We start from the raw sequence: 26,853 nt of genomic DNA on the forward strand, positions 1-26,853 counted from the left end.
AAGGTGCTTAACCACTGAATCATACTCCACAAAATAAAACTTGAAGAAAGCTTCTTATGCTGGTTTTCCAAGCCAAATAAAGAAAGGTGAACAAGCTACTCTTTATGAAACATTAGTGTTTCTTTTTTTTTCCACTCTTACTTCATGACAATCCCTCTAAATCTCAGGTCATCACTACCCTAACTTTTTAAGGTAATAGAAGAAAAAAAATTTTAGGAAAATAAAGTGTCACAACTAAGCTCAAATACCAAAACCAAACTAAAACACAAACCACAAAGAAATTGTACCTCTAGCAGAAGGTCTACCAGTGGAGTCTGTTTGCTGGCTGGAGTGAGACATAGGTTATCAATGATCATCACACGCATGAAGTCAAACACAAACTTCTTGGCAGGGTGGTTGGTCAGGTAGGTCTTGGTGCCCACATTGCAGTATTCTGATTGGCTCCTGTTCATGCCAGAATCAGCTGCAAAGGCTTTAAACTCTTCAGCTGGGGAACCAACTTCGTCATCGAGATCAGTGACCTGTAAAAACCAGCATGTTAAAATTGCAGAGATCAGCTAATTAATGGCAGTTTCTTCACTTCTCTATTCTTTGCTTGTCTTTCTAAAGGTATTTCACTGCACATTTTGCTTCTTAAGAAGCCTTTTTAGAAAATTATGATGTTCAGAATCAGTTCTCCAATATGGAAACATCCAGTTTTGGATTCTCAAGGCAAATGATGATCTGGAATGTGTTACATTTCATGCTCCCTGACCAACAGAATTGGATGAATTCTAGATACTTGGCAAAAAATAAATGTTCTCATTAAAAAAAAAAAAAAAAAAGAAGAAAAATAAAAGTTTTGAAAAAATTATTAACTAAAGTCGTTAAAATAAAATCAAGACAGAAGCCAACTAAAAAAGGCCATCAAGCTTACATAACATAAAATAAAAAAGGAACTGAGCCTTTTTTTTTCTTTTAATACAATACCTTCATCAGAGTGCAGTTATGGGTAAGCCGGTTTCCCAAAAATCTCTAAAAGAAGAAGAAAAAAAAAAGGGTCTCCACAGCTTTCCCATTTCTGATGAACAGAAACCTTGAAAGGCTAGCTCTTAAAGAGGACTGTAACAAAAGCACAAACAGTAATGAAAGCTGTCAAATCCAGAAGACTGACTCTTTCTATGCAACTCCCTTCCACAAATGAAAGAGGAGACAATACGATTTCCCTCAACAGGCTTCTTGCATCGCCAGCTTACATGTCAAGTAATCAAATGTTTTGAACATTTGGTCTGCTTTAGCAGGAGAGTGTTTTCAACAAATTAAGAGAAGCCCAAATACGTATTCCTTCTATTTTTAAGAGCAATCTCAGAAAAGCTGACAGACCTTTAAAAAAGTTAAGAATCTTCTCTCAAGGCTGAATTTAAATTATAATGTTTTGTTGCAGAAATCTGGCCGTGATTCAGCTATTTCACCAGGCACTGATGAGGGCTACACATTTGGGCAAACAGAAACACAGGAGGAGTAAATCTATTTGGAGTGAAGAGCACCCTCAAACATCAAAGAGCTCAAGTTGCCAGGCAGCTACACAGAATTTCAAGGGATCTAGTAGTTAAAGCCTGCTTAGAGACACAAGGCTCCTCTAAAAACTCTGTACAGGTAAATGCCAAATCAGCATTACCAGTTTTTAAATGGAACTTTTTTTGAGAGAGAGCAAGTTCCTAGTATGTACTTGAAATGCAAGTTTAACAAAAAAGCAAAAAAGCCCATGTCTTTATGAGAGACTCACCAGCAGGCACTGTTAAAAATTGGTCTCCCACTTTTATTGACAACAAAATAATAGCACACCACAAGTTATTACTTCCTGAAGTTTTTTTATCATACTCTCCATAGTTCTAGCATTTGGCAACTGCTAGACTAATTATCCTTCCATGTTCTTAATAAAATTACTTTTAGATGCTGGCTAACAACATCTGGTTTTTCCTTCACATTCATATTCTAGAAATAGTATCATTTCAAATGACACTAGGCTCAAAGAAAACTTCAGCCAGCAATGCAAACAAAGTTGAATTCACACCCTCTCTTGGCTTGAGCTCAGTAGTTTCAGGAAATACAAGAACACTGCTTTGTGGTTAAGCCACAAACCCAGAAATAGAAATGGGAAATGTGAGGAAAAAGAGGTTTTAGGTTTCATCACATCCTCCAGAGCAGAGGGGTGACAGTCTCTTTTGCTTGTGTAAATTTGAGCTAGCATTTTTCATAAGATTGAAAATAATGTCCTCTAGGAAACAGGCAAACTGTTTATTGCTCCTAAAATGCTGCTTCTGATGTTCCTGCATAACAACTGCCCTGCAGTTTAACACACTCTTCTGTCAGGTCCACAACCCAAGTACAAAAGATCCAGCCCAGCCCTGATGATGACCTCTTGTGCAAGTGAATAGAGCTTTATCTTGGTACGACTGGTAATTGACAAATCCTCAAAAGCAACACTCATGTGAAAAATAAAAAAGGCAAGCAGCTGGATTTCCTACCATCTCCGAGTACGGTCGGATGTTGAAAGGAAACACTGTTGCTGCCAGCGCACACAGGAACTCCGGACTCATCCACAGGGAAATGAGGTCAGGTACATTGTGATACAGATACCGAAAGAACTGCATCAGGGTGACTGGATACTCCCGAAGCCAAGAGCCTTCTTCCTCTGACTGCCAGGGCTGGGTTGGGAAACAAACACCAGATTAGCACAGACTGCAGCACTTGAATACTCACTCCAGAAAGGAAGAGCACGCGTTCAAGCACTTCTCAAACAAGAGACCAACAGCATTTTACAGCACATCATTGACCATAAGCTAAAACGTGTGCCCTGTCATGTAATGACTCAGAAATATTGGCAAACATGACCAGACTGAAGCCAACCCCAAATGTGATGGCACAGTTGAACACGCCTGGTGTCAGCACACAAGACACAGCACATGTCTCTGAGCATGTCTGAAGTGTATCCAAACAGGTGAGGACCAAACACAATGATTGGTCACCAGCAGAGAGACAGAACATGTGACAACAGGAATGGGTTCTGCAGCAGGTACACTTGTCCGGAAGATGCTTCTGGACATGTTACCTTGGGAGAAACATGCAAGCAATAGAGCATATCACATACACATGATGATCCAACAGGTGACAATCAAACAGGTACTGCTTTTCAAGCACTGCAGGAGGCAATTCTCAGCAGATAACACATTCTAGCTTCAAGGAAATACATAATTTTCCCACTGAGAAACCAACTTTCCCTACTCTTGACATTAGATTCAAAGATGAGAGGATGACACATTTCTCTGGCAGTAAATTAATCTCTTCTGACATGGGGCTATTCATAGTCAGGGACTTCTCTGCATGGGGAACGTTCATGAACAAAATCTGCAACTCACAAAGCTCTGAGCAGATGGGATAGAGAGTCTCAAACATTCTCCCATGATGTTAATTGCGAAAGAAAGGGAATAATCTCTGACAAGGACATTGTATTCTTCTGCTTTCTTGTTCCATTTTAACTGCAGCTAAACAGAAAGCTCAGCCTTTTTGTGGAAAAACAGTGATAATTTTGTGGCCACTAATATTTCTACACATACAGGGAAAAAAAGTAACATAGAAAAACTCAAGAAAATTACACTTTCCACCCAAGTATTACAAGACTAACTCACAGGCAATTTTGCCATGATACTAACAAAACCCTGACCTTTCTAATTTGGCTTTTAACCAGGTGGAAAACTTGAACAACACAGTATACTGAAATACAAGCACAATTTCCAATGCTTACAGAATTCAGCATGCTCCTCAGCATTCCCAGTAACAAGAAGGCAGCTTCTGTGCAAACACTGTGTATTGAGGAGGTAACAGTGCCACAGGAGGCAGGAACTCCAAATATGAATGTCCAAATGGAGTCTAAATCAAACTGCAAGAGGTGAAGCAGAAGACATGAAATGATCCTTTTCTCCTGGACAATTGTATACTGCTTTTCATTACAGATACAATATACTCATTTTGCAGTAGATAAAAAATCAGTTTACATTCTCCAAACGTTATCACCAAATGTAATATGAAGGTCACATGTTACTGAAGAAAATTTCTTTTAACCATGAGCTAATGAAACTGCAACTCTCATCTTCTCACTTTTTCTCACTTCTCATAAAGTATGCATATGTTTTCAAACAAAAGAATTGTCAGCACACGCGCCACACAATCAACTTAGTTGACCAACATGCAAAACCCACACGGTATTCCATAGAAAAAAAATGAACAACACAAACAAATCAAGTTGTATTTTCCAGCAAGTCTAAATAATTAAATCAATTAAAAATAAAAAGGAACCAAGAGTCCACCTCTAGCATTAAGAGTGCTACTAAGTAGCTGAATTTAGTTTCAGTTTAACAGTGTCATACTTCAATGCTGTAGGCAGAGGAGTGAGTTTCATGCCTCTACCTCATGATAGCAGAGTGCTGAATGTGTGCCAAGTATTCCTCTTGAGAAAGAAGGCAGGCACCTTCTGGTTTGAAGTTTTACTTTTCAGTTCGCACTGATAATGATGTCAGTACTGCACCCATTCTAAATAGGCACCCTGTCTATCTAGAATGGAGTGTGTGGCTTTTCTTCATAAAGCACTACCCTGGGGTTTCCTAGGACTGTTGTAGGTCATATAGTATCTATTCACTTACCTCAAAAAAGCCCAAAATAACCTGTTCAGAATAAGAACAACCAACATTTTTCAGCAACAACTGAGTTGTCTCCCTACAAAACCACACAGACTTTCTGAAATAAAAGCAACCTTGTTTTGCTTGTAACCTGTGAACTCTCTTTAAGACAGCAACTGCCCACTTCTTAAACAAAAAAACCCAAAAAACCCACCCCACAACCAAAGCTAGTAAGTAAAAGGTTATGTTCCCTTCAGTGCCCACAGCATGCCAGCTTGAACTAAGGATCTACTTCTCATTTGACCCCAAAATGGACCACAGTGATGGCTAAGCCATAGAAGGCTGGCTTCTACATACTCCCAACCCAAAGGGCTTAGCACTAAACACCACATCATGACTGTGAGTCAGCTGCAGAGAAGGAAAGGGCCTGGTTAATTCATTATTTTCTTTCACGACAGACAGAATTGCATTCACATCTTACTGGATAATCCCTACCTTGGCACCCTGATTACACTGGCTGCTGATGACAGGCGCACTGACCTGCAGGTTTTCAGGCAGCTCAGTGACTGGCTGCTGCAGGAAAAGGGCCATGAGAAGGAAATAGAGCGCAGGCACGTTGGTGTGCTTTGGGAGAAGGGACTGCAGGACGGGGAAGCCTGGGAAGTGACAAGCATCCCGGTTAATCTCCCGCACTGTCGATCTGCCACCAGCACTCCGGCCAACATTGAACCCTGGGGGAGAAAACAAGGCACAAAGGCAGCAACGTTAAGGGGGAACTACCTGTGAGGACCCTTCTTGTCCACCTGGTGAGATTAAAAGGGAACCTCCTCAGAAATCAATGCTGTACAGAACAAACATGCACAGACAGACTATCACACATGACACCATTCTGCTTCTGATGTCTCATTTTTTTTAAACAATTAAAAAATAAAGGAAATTACTGCTTTCCAGTACCACATAGATGACTGTTCCATACAGACTGCTTACACAACATCCATTTTCTGGCTGTGACCATAACTTCTGACTTTTAAAACACCAAGGTTTCTGAAAATAGGTATTTTGCTGGCTGAGAGCGAAATATCACCTTAATCTCTGTTACAGATTTATATAATGAAGCAGCAACCCATGGTCCATTTAAGTCAACGGGCAGCTAATTTGTGTCCAGAGAAGTCTCACAGACATTTTGTTTCAGATATTTTGTTAATGAGTAATCAGCTGGTAGTAAGCCTTAAACAGCCTTATTTTATTTAAGTGCTGCCAGAACCACTTTTTGTGACCATGTTTCTACCTATGTATTTCAACTTCCTACTTAAAGGAAAAAAAATACACTGGGTGGCAAAAGCACTTATTTTCAAGCAAGGAAAGAAGCAGGAAGACAGGTCAGTCTCCACATCAGCACTATGAGACATTGGTCTGACACTGCCAGTGGTCAGGTGGTTTTTCTGAGGCTCAAATACAGATATACTTTCCACCAGAAACTGACTTTTTAAACAGAAAACCTCTATCAGGAATCAAATTAATGAAATCTGTGCTACACAGCTGCAGAAATTCCATCAATAACCTTCAACAAAATTCATCATACATGGTTTCATGAGAAATCTTGGAGCCAGTATGTTATTTCTTAAAAAACATAGCATACAAAAATTAGATTATCTGTCACTATCAGGTTACAAGACTCAAGTTTAAAAATATCTTTTTCACCACGGCCTAGCTTGGATACAACTGAAGTGATAGTATAATAGGAAAAACAGAGAAACTTGAAAAATGCTTTCAAATGTAATTGTAAATCAGAATCTTACTTAGAAAGATTTTGTGACTGAAGAAAATGTTTATGATATTGGATATTTAAAGTACATACTGAATAAAGAATGGTCTATTACCTAAAATGCCAATGGTTTTCAAGTTTTTAAAGCACAACCAGGCAAGGGAAATGCATATGCAAAATTGTTTCTTAAATAAAATACAGAACCTTAATCAGAATGAGCCAAACAACAGATGCTTTTTATTTTAACAATAAAATATTTGCACGAGTTTTACAGCTTTTGAAAAACCATTTTCCTTAATCCTCCTAATTCATGGCAATGCAAAGAACCATGCTATGCTCGTAGCTGAATATCCTGAAGTGATGTATTGTGGGAAACAGTAAAAAAAGAGTTTTCTTTAAGCAAAAAATAACAAGATACTATATTTGAAACCTATCAAAGATACAAAGCAGAAAGAAATAATTTTTTATATTTTTGTATTTTCATTTCAGGAAGAACCCTCTTCATGAAGGAAGATCACTTCAACAAGACTTCAATTACTTCCATACAGTAAACCAATTCAGAAAAACTTTTAGTGCAGTAACAGATCATGTACTGCTGCAACACAGACAGGTGGCTCCTTGAACAGCTATTTACAACAATGAACAACTATTGATACCACTGCTCTGATCTAAAGGCTACTGAGGCTTTTGAAAGACCCTCATTTAATGTCAATGAGTTTGCACCAGAGCCTGAACAGACATTTATCTGAAAAGCACTATTTTGTTTTGACTGGGAAAAAAAACAGGTTGGTGGGAAATTGCCACTATACCTCTCTATAAAGAGCTGACAAATGTTATTTCAAACATTTGGAGATATATTTCAGGCAGCTCAAAGATGCTCAAAATGGGCTCTGTAGCACTAAAATCTTATACACAATTCTAGGTCACAAGGGGTAACTGAAAGGTCTGATAACCTGGCTAACAGGATTTAAGAACCTGGAAAAAAAGCCTTTAATAGAAAGTGGGCTTGTGTACACAAGAATGCAGGAGAGGGAAAGGAAAAGAAATGCTGAGATTATACCGTGAACACAGAAATTTCCGAGACAGCAAAAATTCAAACCGGTAAATCTGATGGACACAGCACTCACTAGTCAAAGCAGCTCAGATATAATGCTGCACAATAACTATTAAAAGTAATCAAACAAGCCAATTTTACTGCATCTTTATTAGCTGTGTGCATAAAGTGCTGCTCAATGCTTCCTTTACAAGTAGCTCAGCCATGCCTGCCCGTGGGACACACTTAACCTCACCCTGATGGCAAGACAAAAACCCAATTAGCAACACATGATGCACCAAAACTGAACTACAATGACATCTGTGTCATGGCAGCTACAGGCAGCTTTGTACAACCACTCCCTTTTGCCTAGGAAATCCTAACTCTGGCTTGTAAGAAAATGAAGTCAGAAGCATCTGATGGCAGCACAGACAAGAGAAACAGAAAGGCCTCAGCCAGACAGCACCCCCAGAATAACCCAGAGCTCAACTGCCCAGCACAGGTGCTCCCAGCAGCCCCTGAGCCTCGAGGGGCTGAGATGCCTACCTAACACAGTGCCAATCTTATTGGTCAGGACAGAATCCGTCTGATCCAGCCAGCCTCCACCACTGAGACCTTCCTTAAACTTAAGAAGGATGGACTGATTGCTCAACAGGACCACGAGAATTCGCATGGCTGCCGTGACTGTGGTGGAATGAAGATGTTCTTCCATAAACATCATAATCCAATCAAAACCCAGTGTCTTGACCAGTTCTTCACAAGCCCTAAGTAAAGGAAAAGATAAAAGTCACATTTTACAGCATTTAGTGTTCCACTAGACAGCAAAAATCAATGTCCTCCACTGCAGGGAAAACCTTAAGAGCAAATTCTTAGTTAAGTTTGCTACAAACAAGTAATACCACTTTACAACTCTTTACATGAAACAGGTTATGTGCATTTGTTTAGAAGAAAGGAAGGACTAAATACAGCTCCTGGAACTAATTCCATAGCGTGAGATTTCTCCAATAGCTACTTATGATAACAAATATGGAATTCAGAACTGAAATCATCTTGAGCAAGAAGTTTTCACATGACTTCTTAATGAACTGGAATTAAAAATGAAGGAAGATTGTTTCTTTCTTTGTTTTTATTATGGGAAGAGTTACTTGGGAACATTTGAATGTGTTTTTTGCAATTTAAAGGGGAATTCTAGGGTTGATGATCTTAATGATAACCCCTACTGAAGCTTGTGGATCTCAATCAAATGAGAAGCTGATAATCCCACTTCTCTAAAATCAAAAGTTTTCTCTTGGACAGATTTTATTTTTCTATAGCCCCACATGAAGTTGAGATAAAACAACAAAATTAATAATGTATCCCATTTCTACTAGCATACCCAAGAGTAATTAAGTGACATCTGCATAAATCATTGAACATTTCCTGTAAAATGATGCAATTCAACTAGTGATTTGAAGGGTGGCTGTATAATTCCTCCCCTTGAAATATTATATCCTTTCTCTGCTTCAAGGGTTTTTTTGCACTTACTGTAAATTAACAGTTGTCTTTTCTTTAGATGTATACAGAAGTTTCAGAAGGATATCTAAAAGCCTGTTCCGCAGTAGAATAAGATTAGCTGAAACAAGTCCTCCAAAGTCATCCTCTGTTCCTAAATATTGAATAAAACCAAACAAAAAAAGAGAGGCAAAATCAGGATTTTGGAACTTGGGCATTTTAAAGGCTATTCATAAATTCCATACATAAGCAAATACAACCTGACCCCCCACTCAGGCTCCAAGGAAGCTGTGCTAAAGTGCAAGCAGCGTGTAATATGGTGCTGAGAAATGTCTGGTGCCTCCTTACCACTGTCCCACAGACTTCAGGCAGCTTGAAGACCAGGTAAAAGAGAATGATAGCTAGCCTCTCAGACAATAATCTGAACTGAGGTGGTCATTATCTGTCACACTTCCTTCCCATCCCTCCCTTCTCTCAAAACTGCAAAACATGGTAATTAAACAAACATTTTGCATTTTGAAAGCAGAGTGGTTCGGGGGGATGTGGAAATTGTAAGGAAGTGACCCTAATACTTCCTAAATCCCTCCAATTCTAAGAAAGAGAGAGAAAAATTAGTCTCCTTTTCTTTCAACACATCCCAAGCTCATCATCAGTTGAAAAACACATTTACTGCAACCAAGGCAAACCATGCCAGCTCAGGACTAACTTTACAGCTATTTTGCAAACCCCTCTTCCTGTAGCTTATGCTGTCAAAAGAGGACCCTGCTTTTATGTTATTAAAAAAAAAAAAAGGCAGCACAGCTTGAGGCAACTTTTGCAAAAATGAAGACAGACAGATAAATAGAAAATTTCTGGGCCAAGGTTTTGTGCACAAGATACAGACTCAAAGGATCTTCTATGGAAATCCAACAAAAGTGGTGAACTCCACTAGCTTAAAAATCTCATGCCTTTTGCCTCAAAAGCTTCTTTTTTTATTTCTACCACACCTTGAATTTCTCCCCAATGTTCTTCAGTCCCCTATGCAGGCAAAACCCAGCTCAGGCTGCTGTTAGCATGGGGGAGAAAAACTGAAACGAAACTCATGGCCTGTAGTGGGAAGACCAATCTGGATCTCGCTCCAATACCCAATACCCTCGTTTTCACTAAAAAGCTCAAATTTAATCATCTTTGAGGCCCCCAAACCAAAACTATTAAAAAGGAACAGGTGAGGCACAGGACGATAATGATGAATCCCACTGGACGATGGAATGGTTTGGGCTGGAAGGAACCTTGAAGACCCCCCCTGCCATGGGCAGGGACACCTTCCCTGACCTTCCTCTGTTTGCTCAGAGCCTCATCCAAACCAGCCTTGAACACATCCAGGGATGGGGCATCCACACCTTCTCTGAGCAACCTGTTCCAGTGCCTCACCACCCCCTCACAGTGAGGAATTTCTTCCATATATCCAACCTTAAACAACTGCCTTTCAGTTTGAAGCCATTCTCCATCACCCTATCACTACATGCTCTTGTGAAAAATCCCTCTCCAAAATGTGTAGACTGCCCAAACCTTGTTTTTTGTGACACCAGACCAATATAACTAAAAGAAGAAATATCTCTCTCACTTGTCCCTCTGTCCCACTATATTCCCAAGAGATGCAGAAACAGAGGTTCTTTGGATAATCCTTCTATTCATTTGGCTGACATTCACCATGGGACTAAAACATTTCTGTTCAGCGAGACAGATTGAAAATGCAATTGCACAAGGCAAATAAGGGTAGAAATGGTCTCAAATCAGTTCAATATAAGAATTATTGAAGGATGGTAACATTTTTTTTTGCCTAAAAAAAGGTTACTAGGCAGTCTTAGCTAATTCTTTCACTTCTTTCACACCTGGAGGGCTGACACACCTAGCAACCAGTTATTTGGTTTTGTTTTTCCTTTTTTCACAAAGGAGCAGAGATACACAGTTGATTGAAGGGAGCAAGTGGAGGAAAGAGAGCAAAATCACGAAGTGTTAAATGAAGGAAACAAAAAAAAAGTGTTTTGCTCTGCTTTGCACTCAATACTGAAAACTACAGCCCCACTAACTGGCACTCAGGTTATAACAATATCATAACATTGTTCATGGCACTATTTATACATTTTTTTTGTATTCAAGCTCAGAATACAAAAATGTATTTTATATATATATATAATGTATTTTATTCTACTGCTTCTAAGTACTGCCAACACTTACCACTATCAAGCTTTTCTTCATTGTTGATTTCCATGACCACAAATTTCTCACAGACTGCAAACGTAGGCAAAGTGGAAGAGATGAACTGTCCAAACCTTGATGTATATAGAAAAAACATCACTCATTGATATGACAGATGCACTCTCATCTATCAATAATTCACCTTAAATATAAAACCATGACACCAGTGACAGGGAGATACCCAGAAATGTCAGCTTCCTCACATCTGAAGATTGATAAAAATGGTCTTCATTTAAAGTCACTGGCCAAAACACAAATTAATTTGTAGTAATTAATAGAATACTTGCAGACAAGATAAGGAGCCCTGAAAATGCTAGGATTCAGGAAAGGGAACTGGGAGATACTGCTGAGTCCTAGTAAAAGGAACACCTCAAGTTAAAGGAGAGCAAAACATTATTTTCAACTCCTTACAGCTGAAAAATTAGTAGATCAAAACAGTGGTTACTCAACTCGGGAAGAACATTTATGCCTACAGCTTGAGGTTATGTAACACAGGGTCATGGTTTTCCATGACAAGACACTGATGTACCACTCCAAGAAAGGAGATGCAATATATTCCTCTTTCCTCTGCAGCTAACCTGAAATGGCCCCTAGCTAGTGCAACTTCTCCCAAGTTATGCAACATTTTTCATTCTTTATTTCCAGGAAGGAGAACAGAGAACACTGGTCTACAATCTATTCTGTAACCATTAAGCATAAAATGAATAGTTTTATTCTTGAATATTTTTTCCCTGTATAATTAAAACAAAGATGGGAAAGATACTCATGTTGACGCTTCTGATACCTTTGATTGTACTTAAAAGTAAGGAGCTGAAAACATGACTATGCATATGCAAAGAGCTCCTAAACCCCACAATATTTTATCCATTTCCATTATAATGAAATAAGAGATGAAAAAAATCAAGTTATCAAGGAGTTAAACTATTCTTAAAGCATTTCAAATACTCCTGTACATATGAATTGCAGTAACTAGTGTAATTTTCATCAGTCAGAATTAGTAGCACTATATCTGACATCCTTAAATACCTTTTTATACAGTGATGATTAAGAAAAAATCTGGAACTAAACCTTACATTCAAGACAGTAATCAAAACTGCATTTTAACCAGAATTATCTTCTTAGCCCAAGTCAAATAATATTCAATGGTATTCAGGAGGAATGCTTAGTGCTTTACATGAACAAAAGGGGCTGCTCAGCACCTTTATTTTCACCAGTAGAACATTAAACCAGTTTGACCATCCAACCATGCTTGGTCAGATACAAATTGAAAATCACATGCAAATCAAGGCTTCAATACATTGCTAATGTCTAGTTCAATCTAGTTCATAGAGAAAAAATAAAATCAGTACATGAGCATTCCATGTCACACAGTCCTCAGCAGTATGACCATGAAGTACTTTTGACCAAGGTAACAGAACCAAGAAAGACAAAATGATCCAGGTGTGGGCTACCTGAGTAGGTCATAGCTGCTGGGGAAGCCCTGAAGCAGAAAGCTCAGCACATTGCTAATGGCAGCAATAGTGGGCTGGGACAGGGACATATCTCGAAGAGTCAACAGCAGTCTTGGGATGAGCTGCAATTCCCTCATTAACTTTGCATTCTTTGCTGCTTCACTGGAAGAAGAAAAGAAATGAGATGGTTATTTTAAATTGGAGTATCCTCTAAATATCATCTAATCCTGTAAATCCCATTACCAGGCTTCCATCAGTTCATACCTTGACTCAGTGAGGAGTTCAATGAAGTGCTCAAATAATGACAGATGAAGCTCGTAGGGTGCATGAAGCCAGACCTGAAATACAGAAAAAACAGTATTTTTTTGTACACAAATCAACTTGTAGGTTAAAAACAAAATTAATAAATCAAAGGTTATGAAGGTATTAAAATCAGTCATATACATGACTGCTTACCTGGGCATGACAAACCACACATCAATTCAAAAAATGTTCTCTGTAAGGGTACCATGCTAAAAACTTATAAAGGGATATAGACAAAAGGTCACACACCTTTGTCTTTTTGCACAAACTTTAAACAGACAGTGCAATGACTCCAAAGGAGCTATTGGGATTTACAAGGCTGTGCTAAATTTATTTCGTCTAGGTGAAGGTTTATGTCTTCATAAAATTAACTTACTACCTTCCTCCAAGATTAAAATCAAGGTCTTCCCTGATTTTTTTTTTACCTAGCATTCCCGACATTTAAATTATTTAGATTCTTTACCAATATCCCCAAAGTATCAGTTGTTCAATCAATAGAAGAAATAGAAGACATAAGAGCCAGAAAGCTCACAGTTACAGCTGCAAATCTTAAAATTGATATGCTATTGAACAACTAATATTTGTGCTTTGTTCAATAGCAAATCAATTTTTGTGTATAAAACTGGCTTAAATGAAAAGCTTTCTAGTTTTTGCTTTTCTCCTAATCTTATAATTTAAAATGATGAGAACAAATCTTTTAATTTCCCTGTTCTGCATGAATAAGAACATCTAATTTATCCAAACTAAGTGATATGTTTGGGTCACTGATTTCTGAATAAAGTAAATAATTAAAACAATCAAAAAACTGAAAAAACAACAGCCATAATCTCAGACTTTCTTCCTAAATAGGGTTTCCAGGAGTGCTTTGAAATACTCAAACAGACATCTAAAAAAAGGAAATTGTTAAGTCTATTAAGTTATTTGTGCAAAACTGACTTGCAATATTAAGTCAGCAACTTATAGCTGGCTTAGCAGTGGTAGTAGGGTTTTTACCTTCTTACTTTAATGTACATGAGTCAGAATTCTTTTAGTTAGTCTATGTCAGGTACAGATAATGCCAAAGGAACACATACCTAAGGGTAAGTTCTGGGAATCTTTTATCAGCCTATACTGCATTAGCATTTCCCTCTGAAATTTGCTACTTTCCTTACTTTAACACAACATTTCAGTATTTCATAGGTTAGGCAAACAGAATTTTAACTCCCTTACTAATAGCCCTGCAGGAGATGTATGATAAAATGATTTCCATGTGCTATGTTGAAAGTTTGCCTTCTACTTTTATTTTCAGAGCACTTTTCATGCCTTGATATAAGTACTGCAGTAGAACACAGAGATGAAAAGAAATTAAGGAACAGAAAACTACAGAATGTTGACTTCTAAAACAACAAATAGCAGAAACACCTGTGGCACCCATCCATTGTTTGTGCAGTGACTCAAGCCATTTCAGCAGGAAAAGTTAGCAGTAATTTTGCTGCTCACCTGCTTCACTGTACTATATAACAAATAGGATGTTCTCAGTGTAACAGCCTAATTTGCTACTGCTGAATATTTGAGGTACACTATCAGCATCTGACTTAATCACTATCCAGCACAAGAACCACTCTCCTGTGCAGCTCTACATACTTCAAAATCGCAGAGCAGGTCCTGGAAGGCAGCAGAGTTTGGGATAATGGATGTCTCGTGTCCGCTGTCAACAGTTCCCACCAAGGAAAAGGTCAGGTGGAGGATGTGGCTGTTCAGAAGGGACCGTTTCTTTTTTAACAGCATTGCCAGCAGCTTGAACAAGTAAACAGAAAAGGAATTAGTCCTATGAGCACACAGCAATGTTGTCTAAGCATGCTGGAGAGCAGATGAAATGCCTGTGCCCCTTTTCAGAAGGCCTTTAAAGTATGTCTGCTGGTTAATACTCTTGATGAAAGAGTTTGAAAGTGGCATTGCAGTTCATTACAAAAGTGGCATATCCAGGACACTCTCTAGCTCATAAAACATCTGTTTACACCACAGATAACATCTAGGCCCAGAGGATTAGGGACACACACACTGCTCTCAGCTCGCTGGCAGTCAGTCAGTGTAAGACAGAACATCCTTAAGCAGTTATGTTCCTGAACAGCAGTCATGGACATGGCAGACAAATTGAGCAGGCCTAGAGCCCTGCATGCCCAAATGAGAGGTATTCTGGCACTGAAAAAAAGTAACATAAATATGAATAAGCCTCTTTTTTTCTTGCTATGCTTTGTTCCCCAGGCATGACTGCAATCCCCACTTGTGCTCTAACTTATAACCTGGGCTGGGAAAGAACCATTTGCCAGATTTACTGTTATGGTCTCTTCTGAAGCAAACTTGTTTAAACACTCAACATTCTGGCCTGTTCATCTTTACCATACTCATTGAAACACTAAAAAAACATAGATTTCTGGGAATCTCCCTCAAACCACACTATTTGCTGATCTCAATACAAGTGGAATGTAAAGTCATTTGTGACGATCCAGTGACTACTCATGATACAAGAAGGAGACTGTCTAGACTTGTTTGCTCACAGTAAGCCAAGGTCTGCACCAGGCTCTTTGGAATGATACATTTTGATGTATCTGCACCAGGCACTACCATTTCAAGGTTTGTAAATACACAGTCCAAACCACAGAACTTTCCATTTCAGTAAAGCAACCTCCATGAGAAACATAAAACACATTGCTCATGTGAAGACCTCTTCGAATCAACAAACCAACCAATTGCCTTTTCCCCATCCCCGTGGAGAATTAATGTTTTCAGCTTGAAAGGAAACAGCACCACTAACTACAAAATCCACGCAGTCTCTTTAAAAGGATGCTTCTAGGAGTTCACTTGTTTGGGTTTTTTTTGTGTATCCTTATCCTCTCTCTTGCTGGCACATCAGAGACACAAGCTCCTGGGCTTGCAGGGGTGGGTTCAAAATCACAAGAAAAGCCTCATTCAAATATGACAGTTGTGCTCTTCCGTGATGTTACTGAAGGCTCAGTTTCAGCAATGCAGCTAAATGTGCACAACAGCTTAGCAAAAAACTTTTCACCCTCTCCTTTAAAAGACATTGTAAATAATTCATCTATGCTAATTAACCAAGACCTCAAGAAACTTTTAAAGAGAAACTTGGGTTACAACACAACAAGAGATTTCCATGGGAACTGTGATGACAAACAGTGAAATTCAATGCAATCAGCCTAGTCTGTTTTAAGACCTTTCTTACATACCTGATAACCTTTGATTCTTTCCATCTCTTTGCTGGCCAGTGGATTGCTCTTTACCACACAGACCAAGGCTTTCACAGCTGCATACAACCCTTCCACATCTGATGCCATGGCTACAAGTCCCAAAATAGCAGCAGCCCCACCAATGTACTGAAGTGTAGTGGCAACAGGTTTGGGGACAAATGTTCTTACTCCTGAGCACAGACAGAATGAATTAAAATATATTCAAATCAAATTTTTGGAAGAAATAACTGTGAAAATGTGAAAGCAATTTTCATTTTAGCATTACTTGAATTATAAAAAGAATGTTACTAGAAGAATTATGACACCTTAGAAGAGAAAGCAAAGGAAATATATAACAATAGTTTATGACCTAAGGTAAAGTAATTGAATATATTTTCATATTAATGAATCATAAACTGAAACTAGCATCCATGACCATGTAAGCAAAAAAAAAAGTTATTAGTAAATCCATAAAAAATAAAGATGTTCAATAAATACAATGCACCATTAACATTCATCAATCACATGATTTATTATCTAGACCTAAGTTCTTACTGACAAGTAATTAATAACTTTAAAGCATAATAATTCTTAAGAGCTCAACTCACCCAAATACCCTATCAAAGCTGCACCAATGGAGCGTGCTGGTCCATTCAAATGTCCTGCTGAGTTATGTAGCAGCTTCACAGGTGTGGCATTTTCATGAGAAGAAATTGCCAGCTGCAGAAAACAAGAAAAAACAGCAGGGGTTGAAGGGAAGAGGTTATTTTTATGCAAGCCTAAAATTCATAACTTACAAATTTTCCTACTGTGATCAGGAGTAACATAAAACAAATCCAGATTAAGCCTTTCCTTTCAGCAGAGATGCTCCATCCCTCTGACCACATTGGTGGTTTTCCCTGGATTCACTCCAATAGGGCCATGTCTTTCTTGTGCTGGGGACCCCAGAGCTGGATGCAGCACTGCAGGCGGGGTCTCACCAGAGCAGAGGGGCAGAATCCCCTCCCTCCCCTGCTGCCCACGGTGCTTTGGATGCTGCCCAGGACACATCTGGCTTTCTGGGCTGTGAATGCTCATGGGTGGGTCATGTCCAGCCCCCACTTCCACCAGCACCTCCAAGTTCTTCTCAGCAGGACTACTCTCCATCTGCTCATCCCCAGCCTGGATTGATACCAGGGATTGCCCTGACCCAGGTGCAGCACCTTGTACTCGGTGTTGTTAAACCTCGTGAGCTTCCAACTGACTCATTTCTATGGGCCCACCCAGCCCTGGAACTCATCCAGATCCCACTGGATGGAATCCTGTCCTTGAAGTGTGTCAATAGTATCACTCAGCTTAGTTTCATCAGTGAATGTGCTGAGGGTGCACTTGATCCCTCTCTGTCATTAATGAAGGTATTAAATAATACTGGCCCCCACATGGACTCCTGAGGGACAGCACTTGTCACCAATTTCCATTGGGACTCTGAGCCATTGACCATTACCCAGTGCATGCAACTGTCCAACCACTTTCTCATACATCTTAACAGCCCACCAACTGAATCCATATTTCTCCAATTTAGAGAGAAAGATGAAGTGGGGGACTATGTCAAAGGCTTTACAGCAGTGCAGGTAAACCACATCTGTAACCCTCCCCTTATCCACTGATGCAGTCACCCCATCACAGAAGCCCCAAGATCGGCCATCTAGTGCCTAGAGGAGCTGTGAGTTCTCAGTCCCTGGAAGCATTCAAGGTCAGGTTGGAATACATTTTGAGCAACCTGACAGAGTGAAAAGTGTCCTTGCCCACAGGAGGGGGATCGGACTAGATTGTTCCTGGCTGCATTGAACAAATTGTCTTGAAGTAAGTTAAAAGAAAAGAAAAAGTCATACACATTTACTGCCTGACTTCCCAACATACCTGCTTGGCAATAGCTTTACTATCCAACTTGTTGTAAACTTTCCTTATTTTTGCCACTGTAAATGAAGAAACTGACAGTGCATAGAGACCAAAGGAGACCTTTTCTTCTGGTACCAAAGATACCGGTGATGGATTGATTCCTTCAGACTTCGAATCTTTACCTTAAAGACAAAACAGAAGTTCCCTTCATTAATGGCATTGTTTTTCTTTTAATTTGAACAGTAAAACCTTAAGCAACTTACACTGCAAAAAAAAAGATTTTGCAAATAGCTGAGATGTGATATTGTCCAGCCTAAAGGCTGTAAACTTCCCTTCTCTTCTGAAGGAAAACAAAGCAATCAAAAGCCAGAGAAGCATTTGGTAAATCTGCATCTTTGCCTGTGACAACTGTTTTTTTAACATTTTGATAGGAAAGCTGCCTTGGAATGGTATGAGAGACACAAGATTCAAATAGAATATATAACTATATCTTTAAAACTATAACTTTATCTTTAAACTATATAAGATATAAACTATATCTTTAAAATTTTGTATCCTTTCTGATTTCACTTTCTACCGATAAATATTGCATACAGTATGAATAATGACTTTTCTAACTGGTTTAAAACCAAAGTGAGTAATACAAACACTACTACTATATCTCAGCACAAGAATTTGGATTCCTATCATACTCTTCAACAGCAGCTACTAATCTTCTTCCTGTGAAGAGCAAGCTTTTCCTCCCTGCTCCTGCATACTCTCTCACCTCTTCTGCCAGTACGCACACAAGAATTCCAGCCCAGACAGCCCAAGTTACCAGGTGCCACCTGACTTGTACTTACATGGGACATAAACTGCTTGGAAGCTCCCGACATAATTGGGTCCCAGCTCGTAAATGGTGCTGACCCCTGGGGCAGGCAGCACTTCCTCCAGGAAGTGTGTGGGGCCCAGGCGCCACACCAGGGAGGAGAGCTGGCGCTGGGCGGGTGGCGTGCCGATGTACGCGTACACCGTGCTGACCACGGGCGGGTTGGCAGAGCCAGAGCCACTGGGGCTGCTGTGGATGTAGTGAAGCTGTGAGGGAACAAAGCACAGGCGAGTTAGCGAGGGAGCAAGGGTACCATGACAAGATCAGAAATTTTGTCCACAAATCATTCTGCAAGCCAGATGAGATACCAAATGATTGCTATGTGACGGAGGGTATTCCGACAATGTACTGAACCAGACAGTGAAGAACGTTAAACAGAAAGGAAATGTGAAGACCAGAAGTGGCTATCAAAAGACAAAGATGTGTATGGAAATACAGGAAAACATGATAATTCTGTGCCTAAAGAAGCTGTATCTTGATTCTAAAGACATGGTGCACAAAGTCGTGTTGTTTCTCCCTTCCCAGCCTTTGGAAATTACATCATTTCAAGCTAAAGTGCAAATGTGATGAACTAAATTCAGTAAGACTTTTCAAATGGTTAAACAAATACACTAGTAAGATCCTGGCCAATATATAAAGACAATAACCTCACAGGCCTTTTTCTATTTACATTGTAAAAATTCTGTTAGTAGCTATAACATGTAGCCAGAGAGATGGCCAGAGAGACACTCGTGTTACAGCTGTCAGCATAATATAATGTAGTCCTCCTCTTGCAAAAGCAATACTGGGAGGTAAACTTTGAAAGTCAACATGCTGTTTTACCTACAGCAGAGTATGATAACATTAGCTAGTTTAAACCCCACACCAGGTTATGCTTTATACCTTAAAGCCAACACCTGCCAGTTGTCAAAAGATGTTTGGATATCCGTTACAGCTTGGGAATATTTTGTGCTCAGGGACAGGCCCACAGTGGTCTTCACTGCTCTCTGCAGTTTCTTCCACCTAACAATGAGGTATTGATCTTTGCAAATAAATGTGGTGTTTGCTTGCTGTTTTTTGTTTTGTTGCTTGGGTTGGGGTTTTTTTCTATTCTGTTGGGGGTGACCACCTTTTGGATGTGGTGGTGGTGGTGGTTGATTTTGCACTTTTTTCTTGTAAGGTTTTTTTACTGCACAGAGAAAAAAAATCACTCAAAGCAGTAAAAATGAGAATTGAAAGATTTATTTTACCTTAACAGTGTTAACAAGCTGTCCATCGAGGTAGAGTGCAGCTGTGCTGTTCTTCAGCATGCCTTTACTCATGACCAGAACTAGGTGATGCCACTGGCCTTCCACAATGAGGTCACCACAGCGGAAACGGGCACAACAGGGAAGAATTTCATAAAATGATGATTCCTCACTGAAGTCATCAACTAAAGGAAAAGCATCAGTTAGTGGGCACCAGCAGAAATGTTACAAGAGCTTAAAAATCTCAAGATATATTTAGACTTTTGACAATTGTATTTTACTTCATACCTTCTCCGCTCCCTTCAAAATTTCAGCTGGAATTGCTAGATGGCTCAAGGTTTTACTTTCTCTTGCTGACATGCAAGTTACAGAAAGATCTTTTATTGTTTTCCTGAAGAAGTTTCTACAGTAGCAGTCACCAAGAACCAACAGACGTGTCCAGAAACCCACAGAGCTATTTTTCACCTTTCTCACACTGTGGAGAGGATGATAACCATACTCCCACTTTTTTTTTTATTCCCACTTTTGCATCACAAAAATGACCCTTACTCTACTTAAAAGCTGTCCCAACAGAAAGAAAAAAAAGAAAAAGGAAATTGCCCAAAACCCAGGGAATGTTTCAACCATGAACTTTTTCACATCTCTCTTCACTCTTTCATACTGAAGGAAAAGATATCATTAATCCTCTTAGCACAACAGCTGCCTGCACAGGGAGAACACTCATTTCTTTAGAAACAGCACAAGGAAAATGTTAAAGCTAGAGTATTTAGAACTAACATTCAGATACAAAAATAATCTCAAGTTCTTTTTCTTAGCCAAACATCTCTAAGCACAATTCTTGCCCTCAATCAGGGTCCTTAAATCACCCCATTTATTCTTACAAGAGACTATCAGCACTTCCAATCCCTGTGTTGCACACAGCACTTCCAGTCTCAGTTCTTCAGGTCCCTACCTGCTCAGCACTCAACAGTACACCACCAACTATGACTTAGACACTACAAGGTAGCATTTGAGTGAAGCATAGTGTCCTGGCTGAAGTAAAAAAACGGTCTCTATATTCAGAAACCTTCATATCTTCTCTGACAAAGCCTTTTCAAATCCAATCTCTTTCAGGGAGTTTGATTATAGGTGCACACTAAACTAAAACATATGAACTATAGCTTCAGTGCAGCTAAAACAGTTAGTGTGAAGATAAACTTGCTTCATTCCCTAAGAATTTGGTCCTCTGAGAAAGAAAGCACTGTCAGTATCTTTGTAATTTAGGCGGTTTAATTCCTACTTTACACTATGGGTTTTCAACTCCCAAGTTTCAGATTTTGAATTTGACTTCTGCCAAGGGAGACTGCTGCAGTTAATGATGTGAATGTCTGTTTACAGATTATTCCTTACTTTCATGGTAACAGTCCGCTTAGTTCCTTGTGAGAGTTTTTTTAATAACAACAATGGTACAAATTCTGTATTAGTGCTGCCTACTCAAAAGTAAAGAACAGAAGCAGGAACAGTTTTTGACAACCCTTTGGGCTGGTCGGTGAAGAGCTTAGCCTGAAACACATGCAGAAGGCTGCCCTGCTCCTCTCAGCTCCTCCACAGACTCAGTGTGCAACAGCCTGTCAGAACCAACCACTTTTGGAGGCTCTGATGGAGGACAAGGCTAGAGACAGCTCATCCTCAAGCCCCTGAGTGCACTGATAGCTCTCTAGCAAATTTATTGATATCACCAGCTTCACTTAGATCTTCACTACACCTCCTGTAATTCCTCCTTTGGTCACAGATACTGAATGGAGACACAAACTGTTTCTGAAAACTGACCGCAGCATTAGAATACGAAGTGAATGACTGCTTGCCTTCAAAAATCCCTCCAGTACTGGACTATCCAGACTGAAAAAGCCTTCAACCTATTAGTTTACTATTTCCAAACTTCCTCAAAGCAAAGACAGTTAAAATTTGCACATCAAGACCTCAAAAGATGATGTCTAAAACAAATGACACAATATAAATCAAAGGCAAAACCTTTCAAAATCAATGATGTAATCCCTCTCTTGAATACTTATTACCTGGGGTTTTGGCAAAAATTTTTCTTTTATATTCAGAAATCAAACCTTCTTTGGAAATTATAAAAGCTCCATAAATTAATGTTTACATTTTTCCATTGTCAAAAAATGAGGAATTGGTGAAGCAGCAATTAAAGTTCCAGCACACAATTCTTCTGGATACTGGGTTTAAAGTAAACTTGATGTTGCATCCCTATAATACTGTCAGCATTAGCTGATGATGTGGCACAACTCCTACCATAATTCTGAAGCAATTCTTCTTTAGTTGAAACAATCAGTGAGCGGTCCTTTGCCGAGAGGACAATGGCAAGGCAGACGTAATGCTGCTCCGAGGAGTTGGCGCGCCGCACTACAGTGAGGAGTCTCACAGGATGGTTATTGGGAGGTGTACTAAAATGTTCAATGCAAAACCAAGTTGAGTAGCTTAAACCAGATGGCGGTGGGAAAAACCTTTCACCTAAAAATAAAAAGAAGCCCATTACATAGCTGCAGTTAGGATACCTACTTGATCCTGGTCCTTTTTTCATATCAGCTCAGCTAACACTAGCTGTGTTTTCTCAGATGCTGGAGAAGCCCCTGTTAAGGGAAAATCTGTCTACCACATACATCTAACTCCACCTAATATCCCAGGATGCTCCCACTAATTCTATCTTACTATCTTACTGCAGTAAGCCTTCACCTTAGTTTTTAGACTTAACAACTAAGTGACCATGTTCAATTAATCCCACAGCTTTTAATTAAGCATTCCAGTTTCTGAAGGGTGAATAATCCACAACAACATGTAAAAGTGATGGCAGACAATTTAGCTGGGGCTTTTGTGATGGTGTGTGCAACTACAGCTGTAATAAATGCAGTCAAGGATTCAACAGAACAAAGTCACAAGTACAGCATTACAATTCTCTCCACATTTCCTATGTTCTCTACACACTACGACCTCCACTTTTTCTTAATGCATCTGGCTTATTACTCATACATGTTAGTTGATTACAATTTAGCCTTCTACTTTAAGCTTTGCATTTTAAAGCAATCACACATTTATATTTTATATTGCTTTTCACTATCTTGGGGGCATCAGAAACACATTTAGAAAAAAAGACACAAGAAGTTCCTGATTGTGGGTGCACAGTGTCCAACACCGTACTATCAGTTCATGGCTAATCAAGAAGTCTAAGAGAAGTAAACATCAGACACAAAACACTCTTTGTCACCAGTCACACTGGATACTCACCAGTTCCAATTCCGCTCACAACGGCACCATCAACAAGTCCTGTAGTGACAGCATTATTTGTAGGTGCATTGTGGGGAGCCAGACTTGGTAAGAACAGGCAGCTGTTAAACACAAGACCAGTAACACACTGGAGTTTATGGAAGTCAGTGTAAGTGGAGTTCAATACAAACAAAACATAGCTTAGAAAAATATACCATAAGCACACATGCTTGGTGACTTATGTAGTAATGAAAAATAGGAATTAATTTTCCAGATTGCTCATTGTGAGTCTAAAGTATCTCTGGCACAAAGAACTTTGGCAGTGTAAGCCTTTGGTGTGAAGGTATAGAGTCATGCCCATGTGGCTCCATAGCCTAAGATGTTCCCTTGTGGGCACCCTGCATCTTGCAGCAGCCTTTGAGTTGTTCTGAACTTTCTGAAGAGACTGGATCAGCTAAATAGTCAAAGGATCTGGCAACTGCAGACAATGGCATTCCTATCTAAAGAAAGTATGCTCTCAAACTAACATCATATTCCTCTAACTTAACTATGCTTGGTCCTTACAAGAGCCTCTGATGCACAAAGGAAATCAATGGAAGGAAAAAAGTTATTAATTTTTTTTGTTTTTCTAAATGTATTACAGAAGCTTTCTTAGTTGACTTGCTGAAATTACAAGAAGTCACAACTGCATTATGTGAGTTACTTCTGGACATGTTACCAGTACCCACAAATCTCTTGAAGCAAACACAAAGAAAATTCATTTTGCCAGCCTATTTCAAGTTCTTAGGTCCAGACAATTTTCTTTTCTTCTCTCTTATGAAGGATGTAGAACGCAGATTAGAGTAACATTTGTTTACTAAAAAAATAAGTCTGTCCCTGACTGTGTTAGATATTAAGGGTAGATGGAAAATGGAAGCTACATCCTTGCTTTACAGAGCTGAAAAGAGAATGCAGACAGCAGCAGAGCTCCCAAGTATTCAAGTTTTACTGTTCCATTTTTATAACCAAAAAGATCAAACATTTTTCTTAAACAGATGTTGAGAATGGTGTCATGCTTTCATCTTCTGAATAGTTAAATCATATTACATGATCGTCAAAAAAGTGCTTCACTCAGCAGGTGTTTAATTAGAGAGAGAAAAACAAGTAAGTGGTGCTAAAAGAAAAAATTAGCTAAGCATGATATCCAGGCTACGCCTCCAGTTAGTAATACTAAGCTTCTTTCAGTTCTCTAACTCATCATAGCTGCCTTGTCTGCTTCATTTGTATTTCTGATGCAATTTCACATTTTCATGTTTTTCAGCAATTTTAAGTGGGTCTCAGAATACCCGTGCCATCCAAATGTCATACGTAAATGACAGCAACCCTTCAAGGGTATGTTGGCATTCCTTTGTTTTAAAAGGGATGTGAAACCCAGAACTGAGAGGGTCCCATCAATGACACATACTTCTTTTTTTTTCACTTTCACACATGGCAAACAAGCATTTTTTATCAAGATATTAATGAATGGGAAAGTGGAAATTTAGTGACTCGAAGCATTCCTTTCTCCTCTTCAAACGAGTTCATTTGTTCCTTACTTGCAAACAGTCTATTAAAATTTAAAAGCATTCCTTTGGGAAAGCAGGAAGTAAGCAAACACTGCACTGTGCCCCACGCCACATGAGAGCACAGCAGGACCTTACCCAAACCCTTCCAGAGATGTGTCAAACTCGATGAACGCCGGTGTCACCGATGATCCGTGAAGCCTGATATCATGTGGGGTTGTCATGGAGACCAAACACTTGACTCTGGTCAGGGGCACTGTGCTCCCTTCTGCTGGCTTGAGCAGGCTCTTGCTTATCCGGTAGTGGCTGTCCTCGTGCGCACTGAAGACGCTGTCGGGACCCAGACCTTCCATGGAGGTGACCATGCTATCTACAGGAGAAGCCAAGAAACAACACAGCATTGCAATACAGCTTTGCAACAGGGTGGCATTTTAAGGCTGTTTATTTGGACCTTTCAAGTCTGGTGCAATAGCTAAAGTGTCCACAGACTGTCAGCTAGTTCAGCCTCTCATAAGATAACGAGCTGGGCAGCATTGCTTTGATTATAAAAATGTACAACCAAGGCAGAAAGATGGACATCTTGCACAACACGCCAAGGAAAGTTTGTGGTAAAGCCACGAGGCCCTCCCGCATTATCTCATGTCAGCACAGTGTCCTTTTTGCAGAGGTTCCTCTTTAGATGCATTCCTGCTACCTGACTTAACAAGCCAGGAAAACTCTGCTATGTGCTTTTTCAGATGCAGTCTCAGAGCTCTTAGTGAACAGAAAGTAAATTTAGATTAGGCAATTAAACATAATTTGTGGTATTCAGGAGGTAGCTTTGCATTCTCTTTCCTAGGCTAAAAACTTTCTAGTCTCACATTTTCATTGTTCTCATTGTTTATTTTTCCCGGTGATAATACTCTAATGCAAATATATATATATAAATAAATAGAACACTGGCCAAGAGATAAATTGAATCTCTTCTTCTCCCTTCTTTTAAAATCTACTGAACAAGATAATATAACACGAATTCAGTTAATTTATTTTGCTTATTTATTTCACGATTAAATGCTTATCCGGTATCATCTAAGACACTTTCTAGTTTCTTTTAAATATTTCAAAAATTTCAACTAAGCTATTTTTAATGTTATGTTACAGCCAGCCATATAATGACCAAGTTGACACACAGAAATAAATATCTTGTGCTTTGGAAACTTTTCAACAATTTCTTTGTATTATAATTTACTGAGACTCTCCTATACTACATGAATAGCTATTCCCAAGCTCTACAACTCATGGATAATAATAGGAGATTGAGCAGTTATTTTATCTGACACCTTAGTGAACCCATGCGAGATACTAACACAGATATAATTATTTGCTGTGTGCATGCAAAAGTAGCTGAGAAAAAATAATGTTAAGTAACTACAAATGCAGGACCTACGCAAGACTTAAAACAAACTACTACCATATTTAACAGTTACTTCCTAAAATAAAAACCTGCAATAATCTTTGCTGGATATATATTCAATATAAGTACTACATTCCCTCTGGTTTTACAACTTTTCCAGTCTGACTGTGCTGATGATTTCACATTCATACAAAGCTGGGGTAAAGCTGGGTTGTTATGAATGCTTATCTAAAAATTTTAAACAGGTATGCAATTGGGGGACATGAGTGAAACATTATTTACACACATTTTTAGCACTTCAGCACCTACTTCTCATTTCTGGTTCAAAACTCAGTGAGCTGGGTTTGTGCACTCGGTACTGCTTCAACAACTTTTTGTCCCAGGCTCCGCAATTCAAAGGATTTCCCAGGCGTAGAAATTCCCTAAGAAGGAGAAAAAAAATTCGGAAGTATTTTTCTCTACTTATTTGCCTATAGTGGCACCAAATCTAATAGCACTTTTTAAAAAAGTCAGTAATTGCTTGCAATAA

At 39.2% G+C, this 26,853-nt stretch overlaps 1 protein-coding gene across 8 annotated transcripts in view; it reads right to left on the bottom strand.

The window, feature by feature from the left end:
• WDFY3 (WD repeat and FYVE domain containing 3) overlaps positions 1-26,853 on the bottom strand; it is a 153,055-nt gene that overhangs the window by 31,704 nt on the left and 94,498 nt on the right. For 5 of the 8 annotated variants that reach the window (XM_064711261.1, XM_064711260.1, XM_064711262.1 and 2 more), the window contains 20 exons: positions 26,634-26,746; positions 25,070-25,301; positions 23,412-23,512; positions 22,422-22,640; positions 20,136-20,317; positions 18,881-19,112; positions 18,060-18,220; positions 16,769-16,880; positions 16,161-16,351; positions 14,560-14,712; positions 12,898-12,971; positions 12,634-12,795; positions 11,162-11,256; positions 8,978-9,098; positions 8,000-8,217; positions 5,151-5,386; positions 3,785-3,919; positions 2,508-2,687; positions 970-1,014; positions 288-521 (listed from right to left, as the gene is read on the bottom strand). In XM_064711261.1, the coding sequence (XP_064567331.1) occupies positions 288-521; positions 970-1,014; positions 2,508-2,687; positions 3,785-3,919; positions 5,151-5,386; positions 8,000-8,217; positions 8,978-9,098; positions 11,162-11,256; positions 12,634-12,795; positions 12,898-12,971; positions 14,560-14,712; positions 16,161-16,351; positions 16,769-16,880; positions 18,060-18,220; positions 18,881-19,112; positions 20,136-20,317; positions 22,422-22,640; positions 23,412-23,512; positions 25,070-25,301; positions 26,634-26,746 (3,196 nt within the window). The remainder of the gene's footprint in view (positions 1-287; positions 522-969; positions 1,015-2,507; positions 2,688-3,784; positions 3,920-5,150; positions 5,387-7,999; positions 8,218-8,977; positions 9,099-11,161; positions 11,257-12,633; positions 12,796-12,897; positions 12,972-14,559; positions 14,713-16,160; positions 16,352-16,768; positions 16,881-18,059; positions 18,221-18,880; positions 19,113-20,135; positions 20,318-22,421; positions 22,641-23,411; positions 23,513-25,069; positions 25,302-26,633; positions 26,747-26,853) is intronic. The other 3 variants (XM_064711263.1, XM_064711257.1, XM_064711258.1) reach the window with 2 other exon arrangements.

Source organism: Zonotrichia leucophrys, chromosome 4 (assembly GCF_028769735.1).
Source record: "Zonotrichia leucophrys gambelii isolate GWCS_2022_RI chromosome 4, RI_Zleu_2.0, whole genome shotgun sequence".
In the NCBI taxonomy this organism is placed as follows: domain Eukaryota; kingdom Metazoa; phylum Chordata; class Aves; order Passeriformes; family Passerellidae; genus Zonotrichia; species Zonotrichia leucophrys.